Raw genomic sequence first — 27,981 nt, 5'->3', positions numbered from 1 at the left:
TCCTTGTCCGTGTACTCGCCCTCCCGCGCTGGCTCATCGGCAGCGGTGTCGACTGCGGGGACACCGTCCATGGCCTCTGTGACCAGCGTCGCCGCCGGCACGGGCAATGCGGGCTCAGGTGCCCTTCTCTTCCCTCTCCAAGCCTCCGTGCCAACGCTGCGAAGCTCAGATCCAGAAGCCGAGGCCGCAGCTGCTGAGCTCGTACGTGGGCAACAACGGCAGCAGCGGCAGCGCCAGCATCAAGCGAGTATTGGTGTGTCGGTAGATGTTTCGGCAGTGCTGGGCAGCCGTGTGGAGAGCGGCGGCACTAGCGACGACCGCCGTCACCGCCAAAGCTGTGTGCACGGGCCCGTAGGCTCGCCCAGCCACGCCACCCGTGCGTGGCAGCAGGGGCCGTCGCTGCAGCCTCCTGAAGGGAGCGGACATGCGGACAGCGAGGGCAAGGGTCAGCCAGCTCGCCAGAAGGCGCGACTTGCCCACAATGATCACAAAATATTCATGTGCGATACGGAGAGCAAGGGGCCCGGCAGCTTCCTCATGCGCTGCGAGGCTGAGGAGCGCTTCGCACCGGAATCCGTGCGCGCTCGCAGAGATAAGGACCGCACCGCCTATCACGCGAAGGCGCCGGGCGGCAACACGGCCAACCGCTCCCGTATGCCTGAGTTGGTGGGCTTCGACGCCCTCGACGATGCGGCCGCGGTCAGGGGGGCAACAGTGCAGCACCAAGGCGAGAGTGTACCTGCGCGGTCCCACTCGTCTTCTCTTCTTGCCTTTCCGCAGGAGCTGCAGCGCACCCTGCCACCATCCGCGGTCATCACCGCCGGCGGGCATTATCGATGTGTCAGGCAGCAGGCCGTGGCGCGTCTGCCGCCATCACAGGCCTCCGAGGCGGTAGACATCGAGGGGCCAGACACAGCACACCGACACTGGCCATCACCTGCTGCCCGTCGCATGCACTTGCGCTTCTCACATCGCTGCTCAGAGCCGCTTTGCGAGGCAGCCAACTCCACGAGCCTGTACGCGACGACACCACCGCTGAGGCTGCGTGCTGGCATCCCGCCCCCGGCGTTACCGCCGCTGAGCAGCTCTGGAGTGACGCAGCAGCCACCGACAACGCCGCCGGCCGGCGACCATGAACGCGGCGAGAGCGGTGAGGAAGAGGTGGAGGATGCCGCCAGCGACTGCGCGCACAGCGGAGAGACGGCCCTGTTTGTGACGGCCCACTCGTCGTCGTCCACCCTGACCGACAGCTCATCGCGCTCGCCGGCGACCACCTCGGTGGTGCAGCACATCCCCAGTCACGCCACAGCATTCGTGGCGGGCGCGCCGTCTTTCCGGACACGTCCGCCTCCGCCAGCTCCCGTGACAGAGCCTTCCGCAGCGGCATCAGCTACGCCTCTGGAACCACCAGCGCTTCCGTCGTGGGGGCGAGAGAACGTGCAGGGACTCGCCGCCCCGCCGCTGCGGGACTTAGGTTTGCCTGGGCTGACGCTGTCCGCCACCGCACCGGCGGCGGCGTCGATGGCGCAGGGCCGCTCTCCCCGCACGCCGGGTAGTCAGCGCGGGTCGCACTTGATGTCGCACGTGCGCGTCGCTCTCATCGACGCGCGGAGCGTGCGTAGTCATCTGGACGAGCTGAGGGCGCTTCTCCCCAAGCATCGCACCGGTGCCGCCGGGGCGACGACGGCGCCGGACATCACGGGCGGCATCGCTGGCAACATCGAGCCTGCGGGGTCCACCCACCGCGTCTCCGCCACCGCCGATACCCCAGATGAACAGCACACAGGCGCAAAAACAGCGGCCGACGTTAGGGCACGCGACGATGGGGCGGGTGAGACTGGCGAGATACTTGACGGCGGGGATGATCCCGCTGGCATCGCGCACTGCACGACAGCCATGAACCCGCTGAACTTCTCTCTCCTGCAGAAGGCGGTGCGAGACAGGAAGGGTGATGGCATCGTTGAGGGCTGCGGCGGTGGCCGAAATACTCTACGTGCTCGCGCAGGCACTGGGAAGACTTCTTCGCAGCTGCAGCACTCGACAGGCTTGCACCGCAACGGCAACGACGTTGACGGTGACGGCAGCAACGACGGCGGTCGATTGCCAGCGACGACGCTCAACGTTAGCGGCCTCTACACATCGTCGCTTAACGGCTACCGGCATCAGCGGCTAACGCGACTTGCTGAACAGCACCTGAAGTCCCTGTGGCTCGGCGTCAGCGCTGTCGCGAAGTCGGTGTGTGGCGTCGCGGTCGAGCAATGTGCGGAGATGGACCTCATGCAGGGGCCGACGCTACTGGACGGGCAGGCGCTGCTTTTCCCGAGCGACACGACTGCTGCGGAGTCGGCTGCGCTGTCGTCGGCAAGCTCGCCCTTCGAGGCCGCGCTGCAGCAGCAGCAGCAGCACTGCGCAAGTCCGCCGTCGCCGTCTTCTACCGCTGCGACTGCCTCGCCAACTTCACACGGCCCACTGCAGCCGAGCGGCGCCGCCGTCTCTGCGCAAGATGGGGAGGCCACTGCGACGAAGAAGGCGCCTCGCGGTGCCTCGAAGCCGCCACCGTCAGCAGATCCCCCCGACCCTATGCTATCCTTGCACTTCTCAGAGGCCCCGCTGACAGCTGCCACGGCCGAGGTCACAGCGCAGCGACTGGCCAGCACCACGAGGGACAACTCGCCTTCGGGCCGCCACCGCGACTCCCACCACCGATGTCTCGACGAGGCGGCGCCACTGGACAGCGCCGCGGGGGGCGGCAGCGGGTGTGTCCTCTGGCCCTCGCTTGGACGCACCGCCGTCTCGGCCATTGCCGCCAGTGACTCGACCATCACATGCACGCGCGGCGAGGGGGGTGCGAGAATCCACTCCTGCTCTTCCGCCGTGCCCTCCACCGCGCTGACGACGCGCACAAGCGCGCCCACGAACACGAACGCGAGCACCGTCATGGTACACCCCTGTGCCCACTCGGACTTCTACCGCAGCGGCGACAGCAGCGGTAGCGGTCGCCACCACAGCACCACATCGCCGACGTTGTTCTCGAAGTGGTCGAACGCGCCCACGTCGGGGATTATATACACCCACAACACGCCGCCGGCAAACCTCAGCACCAGCTCTAGTGGTGGCGGGGGCGGCAGTGGCTACGTGGCTGGTGCTGCGGCAAGCTCGCTTTCCGGGTTGCCGAGGCCAACGGCATCGACGACGGCGACCGCGGGTGACGGAGGACAGCCTCTGTACACGCTACCCTCCACCCTCCTCCAGCTACAGCAACCGCCGCCGCAGCACGACTCGTCGTCGCAGTCGGCCCTGTCCGCTTCCATGGACGGCGTTGCCCCTCCTAGCTCGTACGCGTCGCCGCCAGTAGCAGCGGTTACTCAACTTTTTCCCTCGCAGTACCAGCTACTTGTCCGGGGCTGCGCCGCTTCCGCCTCAGCACTGTCCACCGCGCTGCCTCAGCACAGCTCTTCCGGTTTGCGGCACTCGGAGGCTGGCGGCAGTAGTTGCCCTCTTGCGGGTTCGGCGCCGGGGCCCATGTGGATGCTGCCGCCGCCGTCACCCATATCGCCGCCTCCACCCGCGGCGGTTCACAGAGGCGCCGCCGCCGCTGCAGCGAGCGGCACCTCCGGGGTGTTGGTTGTGGCCCCGACGGTGCCAAGTGCGTTGCCCAGTCCCTACGAGGCAACGAGTAGCGGGGTCGATGCTGGCGCGTCTGCCTTAAAGGGCCTGTGCACGCACTCTTCAGGGGTGGCGCCGGCAAAGGCCTCCACTTCTCCGTCTGGCTCGACGTTGACGCCATCACTGCTGGCCGCCATGCCGAGCCCTCCTCCCCTCAAGGCACCGTTCATCAAGGTACAGCGAGAGGAGGTGGCTGCCGACACGGCGCCCGATTTACACTCCAGCGCGAGCGTCAGCGGGGCACGGCGCGCTGCTGCTGCTCTCGCGGTGAGTACCAGCGGTCCCGCGGCTCATGCGCGAGGCGAGTATCGTGGGCAGTCACCGGTCTCCTCCGGCCTGCCACTGGCAGGCCACGAGGGACTTGGTAGAGATTGCGCAGAGGCGCGCGCGGGAACCGCGGCCCAGGTTGATTCCGCCGCGGCTGTTGTCATGGAGGTGACGGCTCGAGGAGGGACGAACGGCGCATCGCACAGCATTGGCGCGGCAGCGGCACTGCCTCCGGCCATCGTCTCCCCGTACGGCATGCTAGCCGAGAGAGAGCTGTATGTTGTGCCACCCATTCATGAGTCGATGGAGTTGCTGGCACGCGAGATACACGGCAGGGGCGACACACCCACCTCGTCCGGAGCCACACCGCCGGTGATGATGCCGGGCTCACCTCTGACTGGGCGTGGCAGACTCGAGGCCCGCAGCAGCAGTCCGGCGCGCCGAAGTGCTGCCACAGGGGCGTCAGTGACGACCGCGGGGCGAGTGCCGCTGATCACGAGCGATTGCAGTGAGAGTGTCGAAGGGTTGTCTCAGCCGTTTTCATGGACGCGCGCGGCAGCGACGCCGTTGCCGCCGTCACAGCAGCACCACACAAGCAGCAAACACGTGTTAATGAGGCACCGGGACGCGCAAGCGCAGCCGGCTCTGCGGTCCTCACTGCTGTTCGATGGAACAACGCCGGTGTCCGCCATCTCCGCAAACGGCAGTCAGCAACTAGCGGATAATGGCGAGAGTGACGGCGCTGACACGGCGGTAAAGGGGTTTCACCGCCCCGCCGCGCATGCGGCGGCAGCGGGGGCGCGGGCCGGCAAGGTCTCAACTAAAGATTTTTCTACGGGTGCCGGCTCGGCGGAGCTGAGGGACGAGGCAGGTGCATCTTCGGGGTTCACAGCGAGTCGCGACTCGACCGCCTCGCCGCCGTCGCCGCGGCAGCGACAGGATGAGCAGGACGCTGGCTCCGTAGCTGCGCATCCGCGTGCGGCGCTTGCGGCAAGATCGTCACTGTCGTACACAACTCTCTCGGCCGCCACAGCGGAGACCACGTCGCCCGCTGTGACGGCGATATCCGTCTCAGGGACGCGCGTGCCGTCCTCTGCTCCCTCAGCAACACTGCCGGCGCCCCTGCGAGCCGAGCGGCAGCCGGGGCATGGAGGCGATGGTGCGTCGTTCCCCACACGCCCCACGACCACCGCCGGCCCTGCCCTTCACGACCTTGGCGACGACGAGGACACCAATACAATTTTGAAGCGCAGCAGGAGTGACAGCAGCAGCAGCAGCGCCTCGCATACACCGTCACAGGAGGCACTGCTGATGGACGGAACGCGGCATCGGCCGTTGCATGCGGCGCTTCCATGGGCCCAGTTGCGTCCTCCCCCCACACCGACGTCGGCTACCGCGTCGTTGACGACGCACTCGGCCGACAGCGCGGACATGCTGCGAGTGCGTAGGGAAGACATGGAAAAGGACGGCGACGCAATCAGCGCAGGGATGTGCGCCACATCGCTGCCTGCTCGCCCCAACGGCCTCGCGACAGGCACGGACGGAGCACTCCGGTCTTCCTCTCCAACAACGCCGACCCTGCCGAGGCGGGGGGAAGTAGCTCATGGTGTTCCAGCGACTGAAGCGGGGGTGCGCAAGGCAGAAGCTCTGGTGACGCAATCCACGAGGGAGGACGGTACAGCGGACACCCCTGGCCCCCTGGCCTCCTCCCTGGCGCCGCGGCCGTGGGCGACGCGAGGTGGCAGGCTTGTCGGCGTGTGCACGAATTCGACGGCAGCCGCATTCGACACGGAGCACGGCGGGGCACTGCCGGCAACGGTGCAGTCGTCTGAGAGGCTGCACACGGTCGCATGCGTGGGCACGTGCAGTGGCGACGATGGTGGTGAGGCAGGCGAGGCGAAGGGGAGAAGGGGGGCCGTTTCCGCGGACGAGGTGGCTGCCAGCGACGGCGAGGATGGCCGTGATCTGCTCTCCCTCTACGTGAACAGCGACGCACATGACTTGCCAAACTCACCTCAGGGTGCAGCTGCGTACCAGCTAGCGCTGCAGCAACCACAGTACCACCAGCGCCATCTGATGCAGACGTGGTCTAGCATCTTTGCGATCAGCTCCTCAGGGCATTCCGCGGCGGTGACAAGCTCACTACGGACGGCCATCACAGGCGTGGCGCTGAGCGCCAGCGTGGCGGCTCTTGGGTCACGGCTGAATACGTCCTCGACGATGTCGTCTGGCCCCCCGACAGTGCTGGCGTCCGTCGCGGAGGTCATTCTGGGGATCGGCACTGCCGCGACCGCCACCGTAGCTGCTGACTCGGCGGCTGCTCCTTCGTTTACGGTGACAAGGATCGCGCCCACCACTGCAGCCGCCGGGAACTCGACCTGGACGCCGAACAGCACCGTCACCCTCAGTAGTGACTCGGCGTCTGCGGCGGGGTTCACATCGCCGTCGACGCTATTCGGCACCACTGTGTCCAGCTCTGCGTCCTACTCGCTGAGCCCTGAGCGATGCGGCATCGTAGTGGGCGGTGGCGCTGGGGGAGGGGTGGCGGCGGAGGTGCGCTCCGTGTCGCCAACAGGTGGGGGAGAAGGCGCGGTGTTCTTGCCGTGGTACAGTGCGAGCGCGCCGGCACAAACCGAGGGCGTCTTCCCAATAGCCGCGAGAGCCGCTGGCGCTGCTGCTGCTGGTAGTGGCGGTGGCGCTGCATGTGACGCCGGTTTTAACGCGCTTCGCTTGGACGCAACGTTCACCTCGACGTCGACCTCTGCCGAGAGCACACAGCATGTGCTGAGTCGACTGAAGCCTTTGCCGCATCTCCCACCGCCGCACAACTACCCCTTCCTGCTACCGGAGGTGACCTCGCCGTCCCTGCGCGATGGCGACGGCTTCGGGGAAGATGAGGACGACGTCAACACGTACGACTACGCACAAGACGTAGATGGCGCTGCCCTGCTGGATGTGGACTCGGACTTTGAGCCTGAAGAGCGCCACCGCGCTACTGCGCCTGTCCGTGGAGGAAGCGGTGACTCGTCGCGGGTCGAAACACCTTGGTGTGATGAGGCCAGCGGCGCCGGCTCTGCATACGGCGACGGCAAGGTTGACGTGGAGGCGTTGCCGACCGAACCACCTCCGGATAGTGGCTCGAACGAGAGGCCGACGTTGACCACCGTTGCCGACTCCACGCCCACAGCCACCACTGACGATGGTGGCGCAGGCGGCGCAAGCCCCTATGCTGCTGTGGTGTCGAGGACAGCGGTGGCGCACGCACCGAGGGTGGGCGAAGGCGGTCGTGCGGAGGGCGACAGCACCACCGAAGGCCGCACCTCCTCAGCCCACCTCTCGGCGCGCTCGCTTGGCACTCCGACTGCTCGCCTTCCAGCCCCTGCCGCCGCGGGGATATTAAGTGCGGCGGTCTCCACCATCGAGGGCAGCGAGGACATGCGCATCGTCAGCTTCCCTCGCAGTCGTGATGATATGCCGATCGCGTCGTCATGGCCGCTTCTGTGCACCAACACCGCCTCCGCTGCTCCGCGCTCACCGCGCATAGTGAGCGACTCCCTGCTTCAGCTGCGCGGTGCCGTTCCCGTCACCGCTGCTGGTGATGCACTCATGACCTCGACGGCAACAGCGGCGATGGCAGCAGCAGAGATGGAGCGTGCGGGCGCGCAGACCGGCCGCAGCGCGAGCAGGCCACACCATCTCTCTGGGGGCGGCAGTGCTCGCACTCCAGACAGCATGCCTGCAGGAGACAGCAACGGCGGCAACTACGACGATGTGGGTGGTCACCTCTTTCCGCAGAGCCCCACCCCGCCGGCGGCGGCGCTCGGGGAGAGGGGCGGCTGGGCAGAGGTGGCGACGACAACCGTCTCTGAGGACACCGCTACTGTGCTCGTAACTCCAGGTCTGCCGGCGATGCAGCACTCTTCGCAGCGGCAGGCCTCCTCGTGTGCTACGATGGTGAGCTCGGGGACGCCCATGGGAGTAGGGGACAGCGAAGGAGTAGCGAGGCTACGAGACGACGGCGGCATCGACCAACCCAACCGCAAGCACGTCGACCACAGAGAGATGACGTTGGTAGGCGAGGGTGCGGCGAGCACTGCTGTAGAGGGCCGCAGTGACCACCCGGGAATGGATAGGGGTATCCGCATCGACGGGGACGCCATTGACTTGCCGCGTTCAGCGGAGATAGAAGAGCCGAAGGGGAGGCACGACGGCAGACGTGCAGTGGACGCGACCGCCGGGCGCAGTGGCGCTGCACTCGACACTGGCGGTGGGTTTTCGATCACAGCTACGCCGCTTGCGATGACGCCGGCGCTTCGGGTGGCAGGTGCTTCGGCCGGCGACGATGCCGTCCCTCGCCCTCCGCCGGAGGCGGCGCGCAGCACGGTGCTGGAGTGGACGCCTCCGGCAACAGAATCGGAGTCGCGTGGGCCACCACCACCACCACCACGGCCTTTGCCGCCAACGCAGCTCTCTATCCCGTCCTACTACCTCGCCCAGTGCGAAGACGGCCTTGCGGACGTAGCCGGCAGTCTCCACGGCTGGCATGCGTCGACGTCGGCTTTCTTTTCAGGGGCAGACACCGCCGCTGCACCCGGTCGGCCGCGCGGCGGGGGGAGCAGCCCGGCGAGTCGGGCGTCCGACTTGTACACCTCCATGTCCACGCTCGCGCGTCGCCGCGCACAACAGCGTGCACTCTACAACGACGCAGGGTTGAGCGGCACCGGCGCACCGTCGCACACGACGACCGCAGCGGTGGACCCGCCACTGCCAGCGTCAGCGATACCGGTGCTGTCGTCACGCGTTGGCGCGGCTGCTGCTAATGCCGAAAGGGCGCCCACGCCTCCGACTTTGCCCAGCGCAACGGGCGACGCCACGCACAACGACCGCCTCTTGGCATTGATGAGGCACGCTTTGCGCCCCACTGGCGGCGAAGGCGACGCTTGCTGAGGGGAAGGACGGGCGAGCGGGCGGGCGGGGGGAGGAGGAGGAGGCAGTGCAGCGTACACCGGCGACACTGCGCGGCGTCTTTTGCTCTCTCAGAAAGTGCGGCACACCACCGCTCCCCTTTTATCGGAGGCGTACTCGCCCTTATACATATGCATGTGTATGAGCGTGTGCGGTATCGCGAGGGCGTGACCTTTGGACGTGAGGACGCCGGCGACTGCCTCTTGCGCGCGTGTCTCGGGGACGTGACGGCGCGACGAGATGGGGGGACCCTGTGTGCACACTTTCTTTTGCTTGTCGAGGAGACGCGAGGTCGTTGTTCTGACTGCCAGCGTCGCTTCGTGTAGCCGTCTTTCTCGAGAAGAGGGGGAGACGGAGTGGCACCGCACGCACACACGCACTCGTCCGTGCACTCACGCACAGGCGTATGCGTGTGTCGATGCTCTTGGACACACCGATGAAGACCCGCTCTACTCCTGCCGGCGTGGCCCTCGGTGTGTCAGCAGCCCGAATGTTGCATCCTCCCCCCCATCCTGCAGAGGTGGGGGTCGGGCGGGCGATGCATGCGCCGACGCGCTTGATGACCTCGGCGTAGCTCCTCCTCACTTCCCTGACGTTGGCGAAGGAACAGGCGTGCCCACATGCCATGAACAACGTACACGTGTATGCCGTGTGTGTGTGTGTGTGTTGCTACACCCCCTGCGGGGCACGTGATCCTTCCATCGCCGACTGGCGGGCTCGACTTGCTTTCGAAGTGTGCGAGGGGCGAGAGCCTGGCGCATGCACGCCTTGGCGATGGAAAGCGTCATTGGTCTTTTGGCCGCCCGGTTTACATGCGCGGGCGCACGCGCCGGGACACCCTCGTGTGGGGCGCAGGAGATGGAGAACTCCGCCTCCCCCCTCCCCCCTCCGCCCCATCACCAGGACCCTGTGCGGTGCGTCACCCACACGTCCACGTATCTCTGCACTCTTTCGAAAACATGAACGTGAATCGTTGCGTGGTGCGCCGTGCGCATGCGCGCGGCGATGTCCTCCACACACGGACGGTCCTTCTCATGGCTCATCTACCACTGCTCCTACGCCCCTCTCCCCTCTCCCCTCTTGTGTGCGCCGGATAACGGATCCGCCACTCTCTCACGCGCCATGTATCTGTATATACCATTGCATGGTGGCGGCCGGCGACAGAATTACTTGCTGTAGCTGCTCTACGTGCTTCATCAAACCGCCCCCACGCCCCACTTGGTTTCTGATCGATTTTCGACGGCTTGCTCTCTTCTCGCTTGTCCCCCCCCCCCACACACACACACACCACACCATACCCCCACACCCTTTTCTGCACATCGCTCATGTCGCAGTGGCAATCCTCCAAGGGGTCGGCCGCGAAGGTCTACGCCACCCCTTCCCTCTTCAAGGACTACAACAAGCTCACGAAGGATCTGCTCACGAAGGACTTCCCCACGCCGAATAAGTGGGTCCTGGAGTGCAAGTACAAGGGCCCCAAGGACACCTTCTTCATCAACCCCAAGGCTAACTCCGATGGCAAGATGTCGGCTGACATCGAGTACGTCGCGGCGTGCAACGGCGGCCTAAAGGTCACCGTGACCCCTGACATCATGCGTGAGGTCAAGGCCACGGCCCACTACACGATCCAGGGCCACAAGGTGGCGGTGGCTCTGCAGCGCCTCCAGGACAAGTACCACTACGAGATCAGCCACGAGACTTGCGTGGCTCTCTCGAAACGCGCAAGCATCAACGAGAAACTTACGCCGACTCATGTGGAGCTGGGCATGGGCATCGACGTGGCACCGAACTGCCAGGTCGGCTGTGGTGCCACGTATGATATTGGCGCCAACGACTGCAACTGGAACATCGGCTGCCGCTATGCGGGGAGGGGCTGCGAGATGGCGGTGCGCACGAACCGCCTGAAAACTTACCATACAAGCGCCAGCGCTCCCTGCTCCTTCATGCTTAACGGCAACAGGTGCATGATGCGCGCCGCCGTCGAGGTGATGTGCGGACGTGGTCTTGGCGACAAGGGTGTCGCGGTCACCGTGGGGGTGGAGGCCACGTGCCCGGTGCACCCGGCCAACACAATAAAGGCTCGCGTGGACCGGGACATGAAGTGGGCGGCCGCCTACATCGTCAAGATGGCGGACAACTGGACTGCGTGCCTCTCGTGGGACGAGAACATGAAGGTTGGCGTGCAGATGACGCACTCGTAGACGTTGACGGACATGCACGCACGGCAACGACGAAGGTGGGCGATCAGTACGCGCAGGGGGGGGAGGGGAAGGGGAGAGAGGGCAGGATGATGGGACGGCCCGAGGGAGATGGCGAGGTGGAGGTGGACGGTCTGAGAGGACTCGAGGGGCGAGGATGATGGTGATGAGGTTGTGGCCCGACACAAAAGGTGAGCCGGACTGGGCCGAGAGACGCAGTTTGGGGGAGGGGGGAGGAGGAGGAGGAGGTCAAGGAGGAACATAGAAAACACAATCGAACACGAAATCAAAGTGGTCGAGCAACGGAGCGGCATGCGCGGGTGCCTCGCCGTGGCTCTGCTGCTCTCTCTCTCCATCTCGCCCGCCCACACTGCCGGCCGGCTTGATTCCTTGCTTCTATCGTGTCTGAAGGATGTCGACAGTGGCGCAGCTGTGTTGGGGACGCTCTATGGTTCTCCCTCCCTCCCTTCCCCCGTGTGATGAGCACGTGGTGTTTGGTGTGCCGTGCATGCGCGGCACACGTGCTTGTACACCTTCCACGCCCTCTCGCCGTCTGCGCGCATCGCCACAGAACGCCGAAAACAGCCCGGCGGCGGGGCCGCATCCGAGAAAAGGTAAGTGATGGAGAGAGCCTGTATGTTTCGCCGCGTACTCTCACCCCATTGCGCGACCCCTTGCCGCCACAGTTTCACATATGTGTGCGCGCGTGTTGCCAGCCCACACCACAGGGGAATCCACGCAGTGGCTGACGCGCAGGCGCGGGAGTGATGAATTATGGACGGGGTCCAGGGAGAGGGCGGTAGGGAGAGGGGTGGGGGGGGTGGCGATCGTGGCGCGTGCACACACGTGCAGCGGCGCGGCGTGACTGTGAAGGGCTGGAAGCACGGCATCAGAAGAGGAGGGGGCAACACACAAGCGCCTTGCCTTCGTTTCTTTATACTCTCCGTGTGTGTCCCGGCCCTTCAGCCCTCCCCTCACATGCCCCACCCGCCAAGTTGTCCTTGCCACACCCACAGTGAGGCAGAGACCGACCGAGGGACAGACGGACCCTTATTTCCCATCCTTTATCCCAAACACCCCCTGCCGTAAGACCACCGCCATCACCACCACCTCTTCTGCCCCCCCCCCCCCGCGACCTCCATCCGGTGTGGTCGGAAATAAAAACGTCCCCGAGGTGATGAGAAGCGAAGCGTTACGACGGACCTGCAAACGGCACCCCATCATCCCCCCCCCTCCTCGGACTCCCCTCCCTCCCCCCCTTCCCCCATTCGTGTCCTTGCGCCGTCGTTTTTCTCTGTATCGTCTTGCTTCCAGCTTAGACTTATACCCTTATAGCGTGCGTGTGCTCGCGCCCACCCCTCGCTCGCACACGGGTCACGGGATGTTGGTCGACGCCGCTGCACCCCGTACAAGAAACACCCATGGCACACCTGCGCATGAATCCCGCACACACGTATATATATATATATCGGTCGGCGTGCCAGCGTGTGCGTGGCAGCGAAAGTAAACTCCTCCCCCCTTCTCTCTCTCTCTGACGAGTGTGTGTGTGTGCGCTTGCGCGCGCGCGCTCGCTCGCTCGGTCAGGGATTACACAAACATAGTGGACCTCGCTTCTTCATTTTTTTTTTCAGTTTTGCTAGGGCTGTTGAGGGAGGAGTGGTGCGCACACGCTAGCGAGCTCTCCCCCACCCCTCCGTGGTAGTCTCCTCCCCCTCTCTCTCTGACTCTGACTCTGACTCTGACTCTGTGCGTGCGTGCGTGCGTGCCGACTTGCTTCTCGTCCCTCATCGCGTTGTTGGTCTGCTACGTCCCCTTTTCCCTCTGCCTGTGCCGTCCGTCGAGGCCACCGTCTCCCCCCCCCCCCACCCGCCCGCCTCGCTCACGCAGAAGGACTCCTGCCGAGGTACGTCGTGAGCCGACGTGGGAAGAGCAGCGGCGGCAGCAGCAGCGTCAGGGAGTATATATATATATATATGCATGTATATACATATACAGGAGCCTGCGAAGACCGCACCAACGAGCATCCGAAGGGAAAAGAAAGGGTGGTGATGGTGGGGGTGGTGGTGGGGGGGGGGCGCAACGGCGGCTGTCCGTCCACCGCACCGCCCCCCATCTCTTCCCTGTCGGGGGACACGGAACGGACGAGGAGGGGCGGCAGCACGAGACAGACCGTCCGTCAGCGGGGAGGGGGAGGGAGGAGGAGGCGCACCCACCAAACATACGTAAACGTGTCATACAACGACGGAGAAAAAAGAAAATACGCCAGAAAACGGAATAACATGCACGTATACATGCACATGCACATGCACATGCACTTACCCACCCACGCATGCACGCACGTACCTACTTACACACATACACGCATGCATGCGTGTGTGGGTGTGTACATATATAAGAAAGGGGGCTGCGTCGACGATTCCTTATGGAGCTCAGGGGTGTTGGAGTGGGGATGGGGGGGGGGCGGCGGCGGCGGGACATGGATGAGTGAGATACGCCCGCCCTCACAGGGGAGGCGCCCGCGCAGAGTCGTAGTGGCCAGACATGTGCTCCGCTCGCGTGTAAGCACCCCTCCTCTGCCCTCCCCCTATCTCCCCGTCCTCTCCCCATGGAGACGCAAACCCCGGAAGTCTCCTCGCGCAGTGAGCTTCAGTCGCGGCGATGACTTTAGCGTGAGTGAACACGACGCACAGCACTCGACGAACAACGAAAACGGTTTAAAAAGAAAGCAGCTCAAAGGGTTGGGTGGTTGGGTGAGACAAACTGGGGTGGACCGCTGCGCTTGCAGCGGCGGAGGTTGGTCCCCCCCTTCCAAAGCACGCCGCTGACGTGATCGTTCAGATTCACCTCTCTCCGTATTTCGCCTCTCGCACCTCCTCCCTCCCCTCCGCTGGTTGTGCGTGCGGGCTCGCCTCTCTGGGGCTCACCGCGCACTCCCCTCGACCAACACATGGTCCAAGGGAGGGCAGCGGGACGCGCACGCTGTTCCGAGGTGTTCGCATGTGCGAACCCTTGCGCATGTTTTTGTTCTTCGACAACCACCTTTACAGGAGCTGGTCCCCCCCCTCTCCCCTCTCCACTCCCCCCCCCCCACTACCAAAATGCCGAGCCACTGCTGGTGTGTGGCATCAACAGGATCTAGTACTGACGACGTGCGGAAGGCCAGAGCGATGCCTCGTTGTTGATGTCGCTAGTCAGGTGCTGGATGAAGTGACGTCGCAGCGACCGGCGACAGTGCACAAGCTTGCGCCATCTATATGATACGTGAAGGGTCGGTGTGACTCGAGCGTATCCCACCTCCGGCCCTCATACTGCCTGCTGGTGCAGGGAGCCTGCGTGCAACCCCAAGAGGAAGGGGGGATGCACTACGTGGCGACTGGCATGGTGGAGGAAAGGCTCTGAGGCAACTTGCGGCGCGTGCGGATAGGTCGGGCTCGATGCAGGGACTCTGCTCTCAGACGACTGGGGTCGGCGCATGGGCTGTAACGCGTGTGTGTCTACGGCATGCTTCGCACCACGCAAGTGGGGGTGGGGGGTGGGGGCCCTATGACAGGCTCGATGTGTGGGGGGTGGAGGGGTGGAGAGCAGTGGACTGGGGTTGAAACTCCACGCTCCGTCGCAGGGAAACGGACACGTTGAACACACACGTACACATGGAAAGAGCGCGAGAATGTCCCGCCACTTACTGTGGACCTCACCTCTGATTCCGGAACTCTATCTATCTCTGACTCTGACTCTGCACACAACACCCGCATCCTGTGCCAACACACCCACCCACCCGCACCAATCTCGACTCGAGCGAGCTCTCCAACCTTCGCTGTATACGCGACGGGCAACACCGTATATCAAGGGATGACCACGACCACCAATCACCATCACCATTACTATTACCATCACCGCCACGTCTAGGAACGTGTTGCCGTCTCTGTGACTCTCTCCCCCTCCCCCTGTTAATCGGCCCCCCCCCCGCATACACACACCATGACAACCCTCTTCAAGGATTACAGCAAGGGCAGCAATGACTTGCTTACCAAGAACTTTTCCAGCTGCGGCGCGTGGAAGGTCGAGAGCAAGAGCAAGGCCCCCAAAGGCACGTATGCCCTCACGACCACCTCCAACACCCACGGTGACGTGAAGTTGGATATCGAGGGGCTGACGGGCGACGGCGCCTATTATGGCAAGCTCTGCTTCACGTCGAAGGACCTCACCGACATCCAGCTCACCGTCCGCGCCGAGGACCTCGATAACCACCGCGTGGAGGCCATCATTGGCCACAAGGGCCCGGCGGTGTGCGATATATCGGTGGAGGTCAACCACCAGACGGTAAGGCCGATAGCGGGGGGCTGCCTGAGCGTCAACGAAAAGTTTACGCAGAAGGCCGTGGAGTTGGCGCTCAGCATGGCCGCCGTTGACGGCGTTCAGGTCGGCTGCGGCACCAAGTATGACCTCAAGTCGAAGACAATCGACTGGACGGCGGGGTGCCGCATGGAGGCCAAGAACGGTCTTGTGATGACGGCGCAGACGAACCGGTCGCTCGACGTCACGGCGAGCATGATTTCCAAGGCCGCACTGCACCCAAAGTTCCAGCCGTGCGTGGCAGCCACCGTGACGATGAACCCGCAATCGATGACATGGGACGGCTCCGTGGCACTGGAGTGGGGTTGTCAGGTGATTCTCGGCAACGCGGCCAAGATTCGCTTCAGCAAGAACCTCGACTGGGTCGCCTCGTACATCGCCAACCTGCGCGACGGCTGGACGGTGGTGCTGTCGATGGACAAGACCATGAGGGCGGGTCTGACGCTCACTCGCAACTGATCAACGCGTGAGTGCGTGATGTCCACTGCGCACGCGGCATCAATGGCGGCGGCGCACGGAGATGTGTCTGTGCCCGTCTTGCGCCGTCGTGCGCATCGGCCTCGAGGGTGCGCACGGTTTTACTGTGGCTCTAGCCCTGCCACATCGGTTACTCGTTGGACATCTCTCTCCCCCCACTCGACCTTCTTCGGAGGTTGTCTTTGTTTTAGTGCTCCCCCCCTTTCCCTGGCTGCCGCTGGCGTGTGCGTGTTCTTGTGTGGCGTTGCCTCGCTCTCTGGCATCTTGCTCTTGCTGACGCGCGCCCCTTTCCTCCGAGTGTGCGCATGCAGTGCGGCGCAGCCTCGCTGCATCGTTGGCGCTGTGCATCTCTGGAGGCGTGCGTGGGGGTGAGGAGGAGAGGGGGGGGGAGGCGCATATCTGTGTGCTTACATCTGCCGTTATACCTTGGTACATGGATCTATCTATATCTATGCTTTCCGGTCATGTGTCCATCGGACGCGCAGAGGGTGGTACAGTCAACCTCTGCGCGTCCGATGGACGGCCGCACCACGCGCACTGAGTCTTCTTGAAAGCGCATCGGAACATCCATCTATCTCTACATCGCGCTCGCTCTCTTGGACGCGTGTGTTGGTGTGCGTGCGTGTGTGTATGTGTGTGTGTGTGTGGAGAGAGCGAGCGAGTTGGATGGGCGCGGCGTTGATGCTGGTCATGCATGTGTGCCACGTCTCCGTCTGGGAAGAGGGCGGTCGCGCCTTTTCCGCCGCCCGCACGTAAAAAAAGGTCGCGGGGAGGGGGGGGTGGAGGGGGTGGACAGCACCTCTCAAAGGTGCGACGGCGAAGAGTGCCGCTCCGCTTCCGCGCCTCTCCCCGTACACTTTCCCTCTCTCGCGAACACCTCACGCCCCTGCCGGTGCATCGTCGACGCTGCTTACCCCTTCCCTGCGCCTCCACCCGCCCGACTTCAACGTCACCGTTTTGGCACGCGTGCCTTTCCTGCCAGTGGCGTACATCAGACATAGCACCAGGGGGAGGGGGAGGAGAAGGGGGGGGGGCGACTGTGGCCGCGCATAGCGCCGTTCTTCCCCATCGCACCCCCACCCCCTCGCTCGGTCGGGCACCACACATCCATGTCCAACCCTTCCTCCCCTGCGGGAGACAGTCACGTATATATATATATATATATATATAGGGATAATGGCACACAAGACGCAGCGCGATGCTACCGCGTCAACTCAACATGATCAGCCACAGCGATGCACGGTGCCGCCGCCGCCCCCATCATCGCAGCAGCAGTTCCTGGCTCGAAGATACTGCACGTGAAGTCCTCGACGCTGTGTCCCTCCGCGGGGTGCCGCCATCACAGCCGTCGATGACGGTTGAGCACAGCAACGAGCGCTTCGGCCCAGGCGTACCTGTCCTTGGCGTTGGCTCGCTGGTCGCAGCGAGGGGCGATTGTTTCACCGCCATCACCCACCACGCAGAGACGCCGAGCGCTGTAGCCCATCGTAAGGCGAAGGCTGAAGCACGCGCTGAACCGCTTCACCACGGCTGGGGCAGTCGTCGCGATGGTGGCCGTGGCGACGATGTTGCTGCAGTGGCGGCAGCGATGAGACGTAGCGAGGGTGGGAGTCACGCCGAACGACGAGGGATGGGTCCGACCATAGGCGGGCTTGCGACTGCCTTGGCTGGGCGCCAGCCCGCTTTCGGGCTGGATGGGGGCAGGAGAATGTCTTGTGCCACCCGGTGGCCATGTATCGAACATGTTCAACATGGCGCGCAACACCCTCGGGCATCGGCATTGTGTCGATGGCGCCTGGCTTCAATACAACAGGCATCGGCCTTTCGGCCATTCTCATGGTCGTGTGCGCGGTGTTGGTGGTGTTCTCCTCCTACCTGATCGGCGGGACGCGTGAGCGCAGCCCGTATCGCTCGTGGGAGTCCGCGGGGCTTTGGCATCCTGTTCCCGAGAACCGACTACATCGTTGCTGGTGTGATGATATCCCTTCAGCTCGGCACGATGGTTGGATTCGTGACGGCGGTGTCTGATCTTCTCGTGCCGTTTTCTGCAGCCCAGCGCGCCAACCGGTGCCTCTGGACCGAATACCGTCTCGGTGACGCTGCACTGCGCGGCTTCGCGGTGCTCGTGTGGCTGGTCGGCAAAATGCTGCCACTGCGCCTGCCGCGTCGCGTGGCATCGCTGCGCCTCTTCTCGATTATCGGTGTGACGCTCGCGGCTTGCTTTGTGCTCGTCGTTGTTGCGCACGCGCCGATGACTAGGTTGCCGCACGTGCACGAGCTCAAGTGCCATCGGCAGCGACGCTGTGAACGGCCCGACGCTGTTCATCTTCGCGATCTTCGGTCATGGCCTGCGCTTCCGCCTGTTCTATGAGATGCGCCACCCGAGCGCGAGAGACCTGGTCCTTGACGCGTGTGGCAGCGTCTCCCAGATCGGCATGTTTGTACTTCGTGGTGGGCTTCTTCGGCTACGCGGAGTTCGGGCTGGACATCAGTGGGCCGATCTTGAAGTACTACCACGTGCGCAGCGACCCCATGACGCTGGCTGCGTACACGAGGATCCCGCTGAAGATCTGCGTCGCGTACGCGCTGAGTGGCCAGGCGTGCCGGGTGTCAATCTACTACCTCCTGAGAAAGGATATCGACTCCTGCTCCCTGTCCCCCACCCATCAGCTGCACCTGGGCATCACAGGTCCGCTGTGCGTCGGCTCCCTTGATCTTGGGCCTGCTCGTGCCCGACATCAACACTGTGCTCAACCTGCTTGGCAGCATAGGCGGGGGTGTCCTTGCCTTTCCCGCCATCGTCGTTTCTCGGGATGTACCTCGGTGGCTGGACGCTGCAGCGCGTCGGATGGGTCCGAATTGGGGAGGGGGAGGGAGGGGCTGACGTACGTGAACATCATCGCCGGCGTTCTCGCCCTTATCTTTAGCGCGGCAGTGACGATTGGCGACATTGCGAAGAGCGTGCGGTTGAGCTGCGGCAAGGAACGTGTGCAAGAGGCGTTGAGCGTGTAGCGGCTTGACGAGGTCGCCCTCCTGCGTGCTCGTGTGATGACCTACACCAGCAGAAGCACGGAATGCACTGCGGGGCTGGCGACGGGAGGAGGAGGAGGGGGAGGGGGGAGCGCGGTCAGGGAGCCTGTCGAAGAGGAGAGGGGCTGCTGCTCTCGGTTGAATGGATGCACCTGTGACACTGCGCCATGGATGTGCTGGTCCTCGCGCAACGTGGGACGGCAGCGGCAGCTGTGGCGTGTTCTTGCCTTCTCCCTGTCCCTCGCTCTTCCAACCCCTGCAGCCACCAACACTTTAGGAACGGATAACGCCTTGGCTGTAGTGCGTGTGGTGTGTGTCGCACTGGCGCCACCAGCCCTCCGTTGTCGTCGCCGTCGTCGTCGCGCGCCTCTCACCTCGGCTTGTCGTTGGCTATTGCGAGTTGGTGCAGCAGGATGACGCTGGCAAGCTCGCAACATCGGCGGTGGAGGGGGGGCCGGCGCCAGCTGCACGGACCACGGACTTGGGCACTGCCCTCAGCCGCCAGGTCGATATCCGCTCCCCCCTTCCAAAGGAAAGGAAGCCGCGGCGCACGATGCGACACGCCACGGCAAGAGGTGCTTGGCGACAGCCGTCCCCCACCAGAGGAACAGGGATGCTGCGCTCGCGAGGCCGCAGGAGACCATCTTCACGCAACCTCGCACAGGCACCTGTCCGTGCACTTTGGACCGCTGCAGCAGCGGGTGACTGGCGGTGACGGGATGGAGTGCAGGTGGCGTGCTGCCTATTGCACCGCCGGCATCGTGGCACCCACCCACCCCCGCCTGCTGGTTATGCTATGAGGGCGGCCGGCCCGGCGCTGTGCCCGGTATGCTCTGCACGGGATTCGCGGATCGCTTGAGGCTCACCGCACACCTTGACTCGCGCAGCGATCTGCTTGCGCGCATCTCGCTCGCGCTGCACGGGCGTCCCCCGTTGGAGTGTCTGTGGCCGCACCCCCCCCCCCGTCGCTACGACAGGCTGTGAGCTGTTTCTGCGCTGGCACCTGTCGATGCACGGGCCCCTTCCGCTGGGACACACCCGCGCCGGTGAGGCGATGGTGGTGGTGTGCGCGCATGCGTATGCATTTTTCTGGCTTATTCCGCGGGTGGCAGGACTGTGGACATGTCGGACGCATGAGAGGATGCATGGGAGAATGCATGGGGGCCCGCGTAGTGGCCACCTCCCTCCCCCTCCCCCTCCCCCCATCGGGAGAGAGGCGATGCACAAGTGCGCGCCTGCAGTGCAGGCGTCAGTGCACGACTGCCGCATGTGCGTGCGTGCGTGTCTGTGGGCGTGTTTTGTCCTACATCGCTTCCCGCTCTCTCTACCCGTTTTTCTGCCCTCTGCCGTCCACCGCCCGCCCCTTCCCTCCCCATCGCTCGGTGTGTCGTCTGGCCGAGCCACTTGTGACGCCCTCGCCGAGTGTCTCGCTCCGTCATCGACGCGTTTGGCTTCTCTCGCGGATCGCAGAAGCGCTGGTGTGCCGTTCTTGAAGTGCGCTAACGCACGCACGGCATCGTCGCAGCGGCTCCTGCGGGCGAAGGGGCCATTGGATGGGGATGGGTGGGCCCGCTGGCGAAAAATTCTTGGAGAAGTACCTTCGAGGGGAGAGAAGGGGAGGGGGCACGGGCGCAGCGTACTTGAAAGGATGGGGCGGCTTCTGTGCACACGCACACACGCACATACACACACACACACACACTTCGCATGCGCGCATTCTTTCTCTTGCCCTCTTGAACAGTAACGCTCCCGGGAGGACGAACGGCTTAGACGCGCCTCACCGCTGTCGAACTCGTCCTTCTCGCCTTTCCTCTTGCCCCCCTCCCCCCACTCCCCACCGCCACCGCAGTATTCGTGGAAGAGACATCCACGTTCACGTATGCGCGCGCGCGTGTGTGTGTGTGTGTGTGCCTGTATGGGGATGGACGCATGCGGCTCCCTCACGAACCTCCTCCTCTTGGGTGAGGCGCACTTCTCTGTCTGCCTGTCTCTGCCTCTCTCCCCTTTCCGGTGACCCCTTTCGTGCATCTGGTACCATACACCGCCACGCGCAGCTGCAACACGTTCCCCTGTTGCGTTCCCCATGGTGCGTGTCGATCCGATATGCACGGCCATACACTTCGCCCCGATCCTCGTGCTCCTGACCGTCCACTGCTCTAGCGGGCGCTGGCCATCGGATGCAGACTGCGCTGCGCGTGTGATGCGCCACGGCTTCAGCGTCAACCTGTTTGCCAAGCGACCTGGTCGGGTGCTCACGCACTTGTTCGTGCACATCTCGTCGAATCACCTTCTCACAAACGTCCTCTCCTTCGCCGCGACTCTTGCTGAGTTCGGTGACGTAGCGGACACCGCTGCGGAGGGTGCGGTGGCTCGCCGGTGGACCACTTCACGGGACGACGAGGAGCCGAGTGCGTCCCGCGGTGTTGCGGGGAGCTCTGCCGCACAGAGAATGGCGTCAGAGATGCGCGCCGTTTTGGGGCAGCGCAGCCGCGTGCAGGCGTGTGCCCGCTCGGCCGGCGCGTTCTTCGTGTGGGCCGTCGGCGGTGCCGTTGGTGGGCTGTGCTCCCAGATGCTCTACAACAACTTTACGCTGGCGCTGCGTCGCGAGTGCGCTGCGCGGGCTGCTGCCGCTGCCGCCGATGTGAAGTGTAAAGTTGTGTCTAGTGCCTCAGACGGGCACATCCTGGAATCACTCAGCAAAGTTGCCGAAGCGCTCCGGCAGCGCGCGGAGGCGTGCAGCAGCAACTTGGCCGTATCGGCACAGGAGGCAGTGGACAATGCGATGCTCATGTGCGGGGCGAGTGCGGGCATCTGCGCCCTCTCTGGGTTCAGCGCCGCCTATCACGGCCGGTCCATCACTGCGTTCTGCCTCGTGGTGCCGGAGGCTCTCCTGCTAGCCAAGGACCTCATCAACCGCTACATCGCACTGCTGGCGCCGAGCCTCGGCGCGACGGACTACGCGGCAGAGGCAGAGCGGCGTGCGCTGCAGTCGACGTGGCGCATATTGATGCCCACCCAGACCGTCGGCCACGCCGCACACGTGGGCGGCTTCGTCGTGGGTTGGGGCATGGGCTACTGCTGGCTGTGGGTGCGGAAGTCCCGGCGCCTGCGCCTCACACAAAGCCGTCGACGTGTCGCACAGTGGCTGCCGAGGCCGGGCACACAAGTGTACGTGCGTGTACGGTCGCGTTTCTAGGTCGGAGGGTGCTGAGGCTATGCACCCCTCCCCCACCACCAGACTCCCCCTCGTCGTCGTCGTCGTCCGGGATGGGGGGGGGGCAGTGCACCGTGGGCGTATACACCTCAACCGTGTCTCCGTACCCCTACCTCCTCCCCCCTCCTCCTCCTCCTCGCCCTGCAGCGGAGGGGCGGCGACGCGCCATGCAGAGACGTCGAGGCAAGGGCGAACCACCACGACCATGGGACACCTCTCACGAAGAAGTCGACACTCCTCCTCCTCTTCCCCCTCCCTCCCTCCCCCCCCCAAACAAACAAACATGCTCTATTGTGGGTTGTAGCCGATGCTGCCGGCACGCGATTACGTGTGCTGACGTCGCCTGCACACGCTCGCCGCTGCCGGCCCTCTCCCCCTCCGTGCGGCCCACCTCCTCGACACAGCTTCGTCACTGTCGTGCCACCGCTTCTCTGCTCTCCTTGCGTTATTTCGCCGGTTTCGCTCGACACGCACTAGTGTGAACTGCCGCCGCTGATTCCCGCTTGCTCACCGTGGCGAACTCGACTCACGGACAAGACACAGGCCAACAGAGGCCGTGAACGCCGGTGCTCGAGCGCTGCTCAGCTCCCACCTGGGGAGCTTCACCTGGTTGATCGACAGCGCGTTGTGCTGAGTGCATCTGCGCTGCTGTCGTCTCTCTCGCTCTCCTTTCCTCATCATCACGGTGACGATGCCCACGGCCGCGGCCGACACGGGTCACGCGGTGAAGGTGACCCGTGTGTTCATGCACGTACACAACCTTCTTCGACAGCAGGTAGTCTCGCTACTACGCCGTGGCCCCGACGAAGCCACGCAAGAAGAAGGCGAGCACCGCACTGCGCGCTGATGTGGAACGGATGATCGCCAAAAAACGGCGGCGGGGGGTGCGTGCTGCTATGCGGGAGCGGCTCCCGGTCGTGTCGGTGCCGTTCACCGCACCGACTACAAGGCTGCGGCGTATCCGTCGCTTGGGACCGGGTGGGGAGGAGCTGCGCGCAGGAGGAGCAGGTGTCTATTCCTGTCATTGGTAAGCAACTATATATATATATATATGCGTGCGTGCATGCATGCCGTCTGTGGCGTGTCCCGTGTCTTCCTGCCGAAGGGTATGACCGCATCCGCGGCCGGACATGGCAGCCCACGGAGGAACAGCAACCGAAACGCCAGCGACGAGAGCACGGGACACGACCGTGAATCGTGCTCACGAGCGGGGCCGACGCCAACGACGGCTGTGTGTGCGTGGAAGCGGGGGTGTGTATGCCTTCGCCTACGTGTCTGTGCAGGCGCGCAGGCGAGGGGTACAATGGTGGTTCTGGGACACCGCTCTTTCAATTCGCGTCGCCTGCGCCACGCACACACGCACGCCTCTGCTTGAATCATCGACACCCCTACTTCGGCGACGCTGTCTTCGACTCTTCATCATCTTCGACGTGGCTCTCCTTCTCCGACACCCCTCTTCCTCTCATGAGCGTCTGCGCCAACGCGGCTCAGTCTCGCTCACTGGTGCGACACGCACGGCCACGCGCAACTTCTCCACTCCAACGCCTTGTGCGGCACGTGCAACCCTTCTCCTCCCCCCACCCCCTCTGCGCGCGGGCTCTCGCACTCGAGCAGTACTCCCCCTCCTCCTTAGTTTTGCTTCGTACGGTCTTCGGTTTCGCTTCACTGCATCGTTCGGGTCTACACGCCACACGCACACACGCAGACTCCTCCCCCTCCTCCCCCACGACGCGACCTTCTGTTGGGCCCTCAGCGTTCCTCAACGGCGGCAGAGGTGAGGGGTAGGCCATGCCGATACATACATAAGGCCGCCATCACCGCAGAAGCAGCGCGCTAACATAAACCAGCGATAGAAACACAAGCAGAGGGGAAGAGTGGAAGGTGTGTGTGTGTGTGTGTGTGTGTGTGTGTGTGCTGCGTCCACAAGGCTGCCGCGGCACACGACGCATGTGCACTCGTCCTCGGCGCTGCTCCGGTTTCCCTTGCCCTCTCTCCATCTTGGCTCGACTCTCCTTCTCTGTCTCTGTGTGTGTGTGGCGGTCTTGTGTCCCCAACCTCCCCCACGCTCGGGTCCGTCATCGACACCTCTCGCGGACGTTTAGCGTACACCGTGTGGCTATTCGTTCTCTGTCGCGCGTGGGCTCGCTCGGGAGCGCGGGTCTGCCTGCTGTGTCGGTGTCCAGGGCGGTGCCCCGCTTGCTCGGGTTCGTCTCCAGGGGTGTGAGGGGGACGCTATGGGGGTCGTGTCAGTGAAGTGGCGGGGCGGCTCCCGCCGCGATGAGGATCGTCGACTGCGGCTGTCACGCCGATGTGGGGTGACGGTGGCTGTGGTGGTGGTCTTCCTGCGTCTCCTCAGTGACACGTGCCCAGCCGCACACGCCTTCAACGTCTGCGCGGACATCAGCCGCTGTAGCGAGTGTGTCTTCGATCAAACGGATGGGCTCATGCCACCGCCGCTGATGTGCGGCTGGTGCGAGAGCACGCGGACGTGCAAGGAGGTCAACAGCACGGTGCTGTCCTACTACCGAGCCACCCCCGCCCCCGCCGGCGGGGCAGGCGAGGCAGTGGCGGAGCACACCCCGGCTGAGATCGCCGCGTTCCGCGCGCAGTTCTGTGAGGATTTTCGCGAGCGCAGCTTCAACGCGGTGTGCCCCGACATGTTCTGCGCCGCCTCGAAGACGACGAATAATATTTACATCTGCCGTGCGCCGTCCATCGCTGCGCTTGTACTGGGCTGCATTTTGTTCGTCCTCTCGATCCTCTTGTACACGTGGATGCAGACCATTCACCAGCTGCCGTGGAAGTACGAGCCGTTCCTGTCCGACCTCCTCGCCGGTCGGCACAGGCCCCCTGACCCGGCGGGCGACGATGGCGCCACGGCCGCGGTGCCAGACATCACTCCGCCGTCCGCAGTGCAGAAGGGGCACAGCGACGCCTCGCCGTTTCGCGAGGGCTACGGCGGCACCGAAGATTTCGGAGAGCGCGGCAGTGACGACGGTGGTGAGGGGGTATCATCGAGCCCGACCGCGCAGCAGCAGCAGCAACAGCAGTCGGGGCAGCATACCCTTCTCCATCGCACCGCGTCGATCGTGACGACGACAGCGGCCACCGGCTACTGCCCAATCTGCCGATGCCGCCATCCCGTCCGTCTCGGCCCGGGCGACGTTTGTTTTTGGTGCAACGTCGCCCGCTTCGCCTTTGTGCCCGTCTCTCTCGCCCTCCTCAGCTCGTCCATCGTCATTATCCTCAGCTTCGCCGTGTCCCTGAAGCCGTGGTTCGCGGATATTTACTTCGCCGAGGTGCTCATCGTGGCGTACCTGTCCTTCGGCGGTTTCGTCTGGTACATTGTGCGTCACCGCGGCCGCGCGCCGCTCTTCGAGACGGAGGAGGAGCGCGAGGTGAATGGGGAGGTGTGCTCCGCAACGCGGCACCGACGCACCACCTCGCGGGTGACGACGGCAGCCGCCGGCGCCGCGTCCATCACTGGTAGCGCATCCGAGGCGGAGAGGGAGAGCATGCCTTCGCCACTGCACTCGCACAACGCGAAACTGCAGTTCCTGAACGACGCGCGACGAAACATGGCGAGCACCACGTACCTGAGACTGGCACTGCGGCTGCGCGGGCGCTCGCTGCACGACCAGATCCCGGAGTTGAAGAAGTACCGTGCCCAAATCGCATCGATACACCTCGCACCAGCCACCCTGGCGAGGGTTGGCGGTGCTTTGACGGCGATGTGCACGCCCATGGCTGCCGCCATGGCGGGCTCTGGCGCTTACGGCGGAGATGCAGGCACTACGGCGCCCACCACCGCCACTGCCGCTGCCACCAGCGTTGTGGCTGCTGCGGGCGCCTCCATGACACCCGTGATGAGGGTGGACGTGGACCCCACCGCGGCAACGCCCACGGCGTCTATGCCGTCGTGCTTGTCCTTACCTTTTCAGCGGACGCGTCTGCTGCAGTACCCAACCCCGCCGCCGTCGGCAGTTGCGGCCGCGGCCGCGGGGAGCACCAGCACGGCAGGTGTCATGGAAGCGCTCAAGTTCCTGTCCGGTGCCCAAACATCCCCGGCTGCCGCTGCCGCTGCTGTATCCGCTTCGGCGACCGTTGCGACGAGCGCGGCGGCCGCTACGCCGATGTCGCTCGCGACGACGCTGCCCGATAGAGTGGCTCGCCAGAAGCGGGCCGAGACGGCGCAGCTGCTGAGCTCCGACTTTCTCTCCCCGCAGTACCGCAAGGCTCTCAAGGCGACCCTCTTCAGGGATGAGCTCATCACATGGTACTCCGAGCCGCGGCTGCGCGGCGTGCTGATGGAGAACAAGTGGCTGCTGCTGGACTTGCTCGCGGGCCTCCTCTTTGGTATCTGGATGCTGTTGTTGTCCTCGGTGAGCGACAACACCTTCGCGATTGTGAGGCTGAGCGGCTCGACGGCCGTGGCGGCGTGCGGCCTGGTCGTCGTGCTTGGCTTTGCGCTGCTGCTCGTCGTGGTCGTCCGCGGCTGCGGGCGGCTCTACGTGCTCACGGACGAGCGGCTTATCACCGTGTACGAGAGCATCATCGAGCCGGTGGTGACCGCGACAGACCTGAGCAGCGTCCGCTTTGCCGCCCTGTACGGCTACCACAGCATCTGGGACCGCGAGCCGGTGCTCGACTTCTCCTGGGAGGTCCCTGCGACAGAGCGCAAGATGCCGGCCATCAAGAGTCACAAGTTCTCGGGCATCACGGATCTGCACGAGTTTCTGCACTACTTCCGCATGGTGGCACCGCAGATGCCGTTTCACCTGCAGCAGATTTCGGAGTCGACGCGACAGGAGCGCGCCGAGTGGCGCATGCACGTCATCCTGTGCATCGGGTTGTTTGTTGCACTGCCCATCATCACGGTGTACCCCCATGCGGTGCCGGACTTCCTCGCCGCCTACCTCTACGTGGTGGTGCTGCTGCTCATCGGCTCGACGCTGCTGCGCGGACTGCGGGCACAGCAGATGACATGTGCGCCGCTGAACATCGCCGCGTCGTGGGCGCCAGTCCCGGCGCGGGACGAGGTGGACGGCGCAGAGCCGTTGTGGCCGCTGCCGCCGTCGGTGGTGATGCATGCACCGGACGAGTGCCCCAGCGCACAAGACAACGTCGTCCGGCTTGGGGAACACGGAGGGGTCGCAGGAGCTCGGCAGAGCGTCAGCGTCAGCGTCAGTGATATCTGCGCCGATGGGGCCGAGCGGCAGAAGCCATCCTGCCTAGACGTGGCCGGACACCGCCGGCAGTGACGCGACGGCCATTGCGTCGATGGTGTGCGGTGTATGCCGAGGAAACCTCGAGCCCGCTGTGGCCGCCGATGCTATCGTTGACGCCACGGGTGGCTGACGTTGTGGGTGGTGCCGGCGGGGGGGGCGGCGGCGCTAGGCTGGCGGGGACCGTGGCCGGCGTAACGGTGTCCCGCCTTTGGCCTATCACCGGGAAGGGCGGCAAGGCGGCGTTGCCGGGGCACAACAACAGTCGCGGTGGGTTGTGGAGGGGTGTACGCAGGATGGGTGCCAGCCGCTTCGTGACTCGATGCACGCCTCGGAAGCTGACTTCCCTCGCCTCCACTATATTCGCTGGCGCCGGACGCCACGCCGTTGTGTGCGACCGACGGCAGCGGGCCCGCCATCCACGGATGGTGTGCACGGGCCACCTGCACCCTGCCCCCACCCCACCATCGCTGGGTCCGACAGACAGAGCCGTAGCGGCCGTGAAAGTCGGCCCCAGTGCCCGTTCGCACGGCTTACGCATCGCAGCACTGGCGCACGGCGGCGAGGACAGGATCGTCTGCTGAAT

General features: G+C 64.6%; 5 protein-coding genes and 1 pseudogene across 5 annotated transcripts, besides 1 other annotated feature; all 6 read left to right on the top strand.

Moving 5' to 3' along the window:
- Nucleotides 1-69: 69 nt before the first annotated feature.
- LMXM_02_0470 (hypothetical protein, unknown function) lies at nucleotides 70-8,880 on the top strand (the record flags this gene model as incomplete). The annotated part of the gene is made up of 1 exon (XM_003871596.1): nucleotides 70-8,880. One exon carries the CDS (start codon nucleotides 70-72, stop codon nucleotides 8,878-8,880), a length of 8,811 nt encoding a protein of 2,936 aa, XP_003871645.1.
- A 1,343-nt stretch (nucleotides 8,881-10,223) lies between these two features.
- Nucleotides 10,224-11,099, top strand: LMXM_02_0460 (conserved hypothetical protein; the record flags this gene model as incomplete). Its single annotated transcript, XM_003871595.1, has 1 exon — nucleotides 10,224-11,099. The coding sequence occupies one exon, from the start codon at nucleotides 10,224-10,226 to the stop codon at nucleotides 11,097-11,099; it is 876 nt and encodes a 291-aa protein (XP_003871644.1).
- Nucleotides 11,100-15,074: 3,975 nt separating this feature from the next.
- On the top strand, nucleotides 15,075-15,908 carry LMXM_02_0450 (conserved hypothetical protein; the record flags this gene model as incomplete). Its single annotated transcript, XM_003871594.1, has 1 exon — nucleotides 15,075-15,908. The coding sequence occupies one exon, from the start codon at nucleotides 15,075-15,077 to the stop codon at nucleotides 15,906-15,908; it is 834 nt and encodes a 277-aa protein (XP_003871643.1).
- A 712-nt stretch (nucleotides 15,909-16,620) lies between these two features.
- Nucleotides 16,621-18,938, top strand: LMXM_02_0440 (annotated as a pseudogene).
- Nucleotides 16,621-18,938: a sequence feature.
- A 2,101-nt stretch (nucleotides 18,939-21,039) lies between these two features.
- LMXM_02_0430 (putative serine peptidase, Clan S-, family S54) lies at nucleotides 21,040-22,152 on the top strand (the record flags this gene model as incomplete). Its single annotated transcript, XM_003871593.1, has 1 exon — nucleotides 21,040-22,152. One exon carries the CDS (start codon nucleotides 21,040-21,042, stop codon nucleotides 22,150-22,152), a length of 1,113 nt encoding a protein of 370 aa, XP_003871642.1.
- Nucleotides 22,153-24,404: 2,252 nt separating this feature from the next.
- On the top strand, nucleotides 24,405-27,431 carry LMXM_02_0420 (conserved hypothetical protein; the record flags this gene model as incomplete). The annotated part of the gene is made up of 1 exon (XM_003871592.1): nucleotides 24,405-27,431. The coding sequence occupies one exon, from the start codon at nucleotides 24,405-24,407 to the stop codon at nucleotides 27,429-27,431; it is 3,027 nt and encodes a 1,008-aa protein (XP_003871641.1).
- Between the last annotated feature and the right edge of the window lie 550 nt (nucleotides 27,432-27,981).

This window comes from Leishmania mexicana, chromosome 2, assembly GCF_000234665.1.
Source record: "Leishmania mexicana MHOM/GT/2001/U1103 complete genome, chromosome 2".
NCBI classification, from domain to species: Eukaryota; Euglenozoa; class Kinetoplastea; order Trypanosomatida; family Trypanosomatidae; genus Leishmania; species Leishmania mexicana.
Note: the sequence above shows the minus strand (reverse complement) of the source record. Positions and strands in the feature narration are given on the sequence as shown.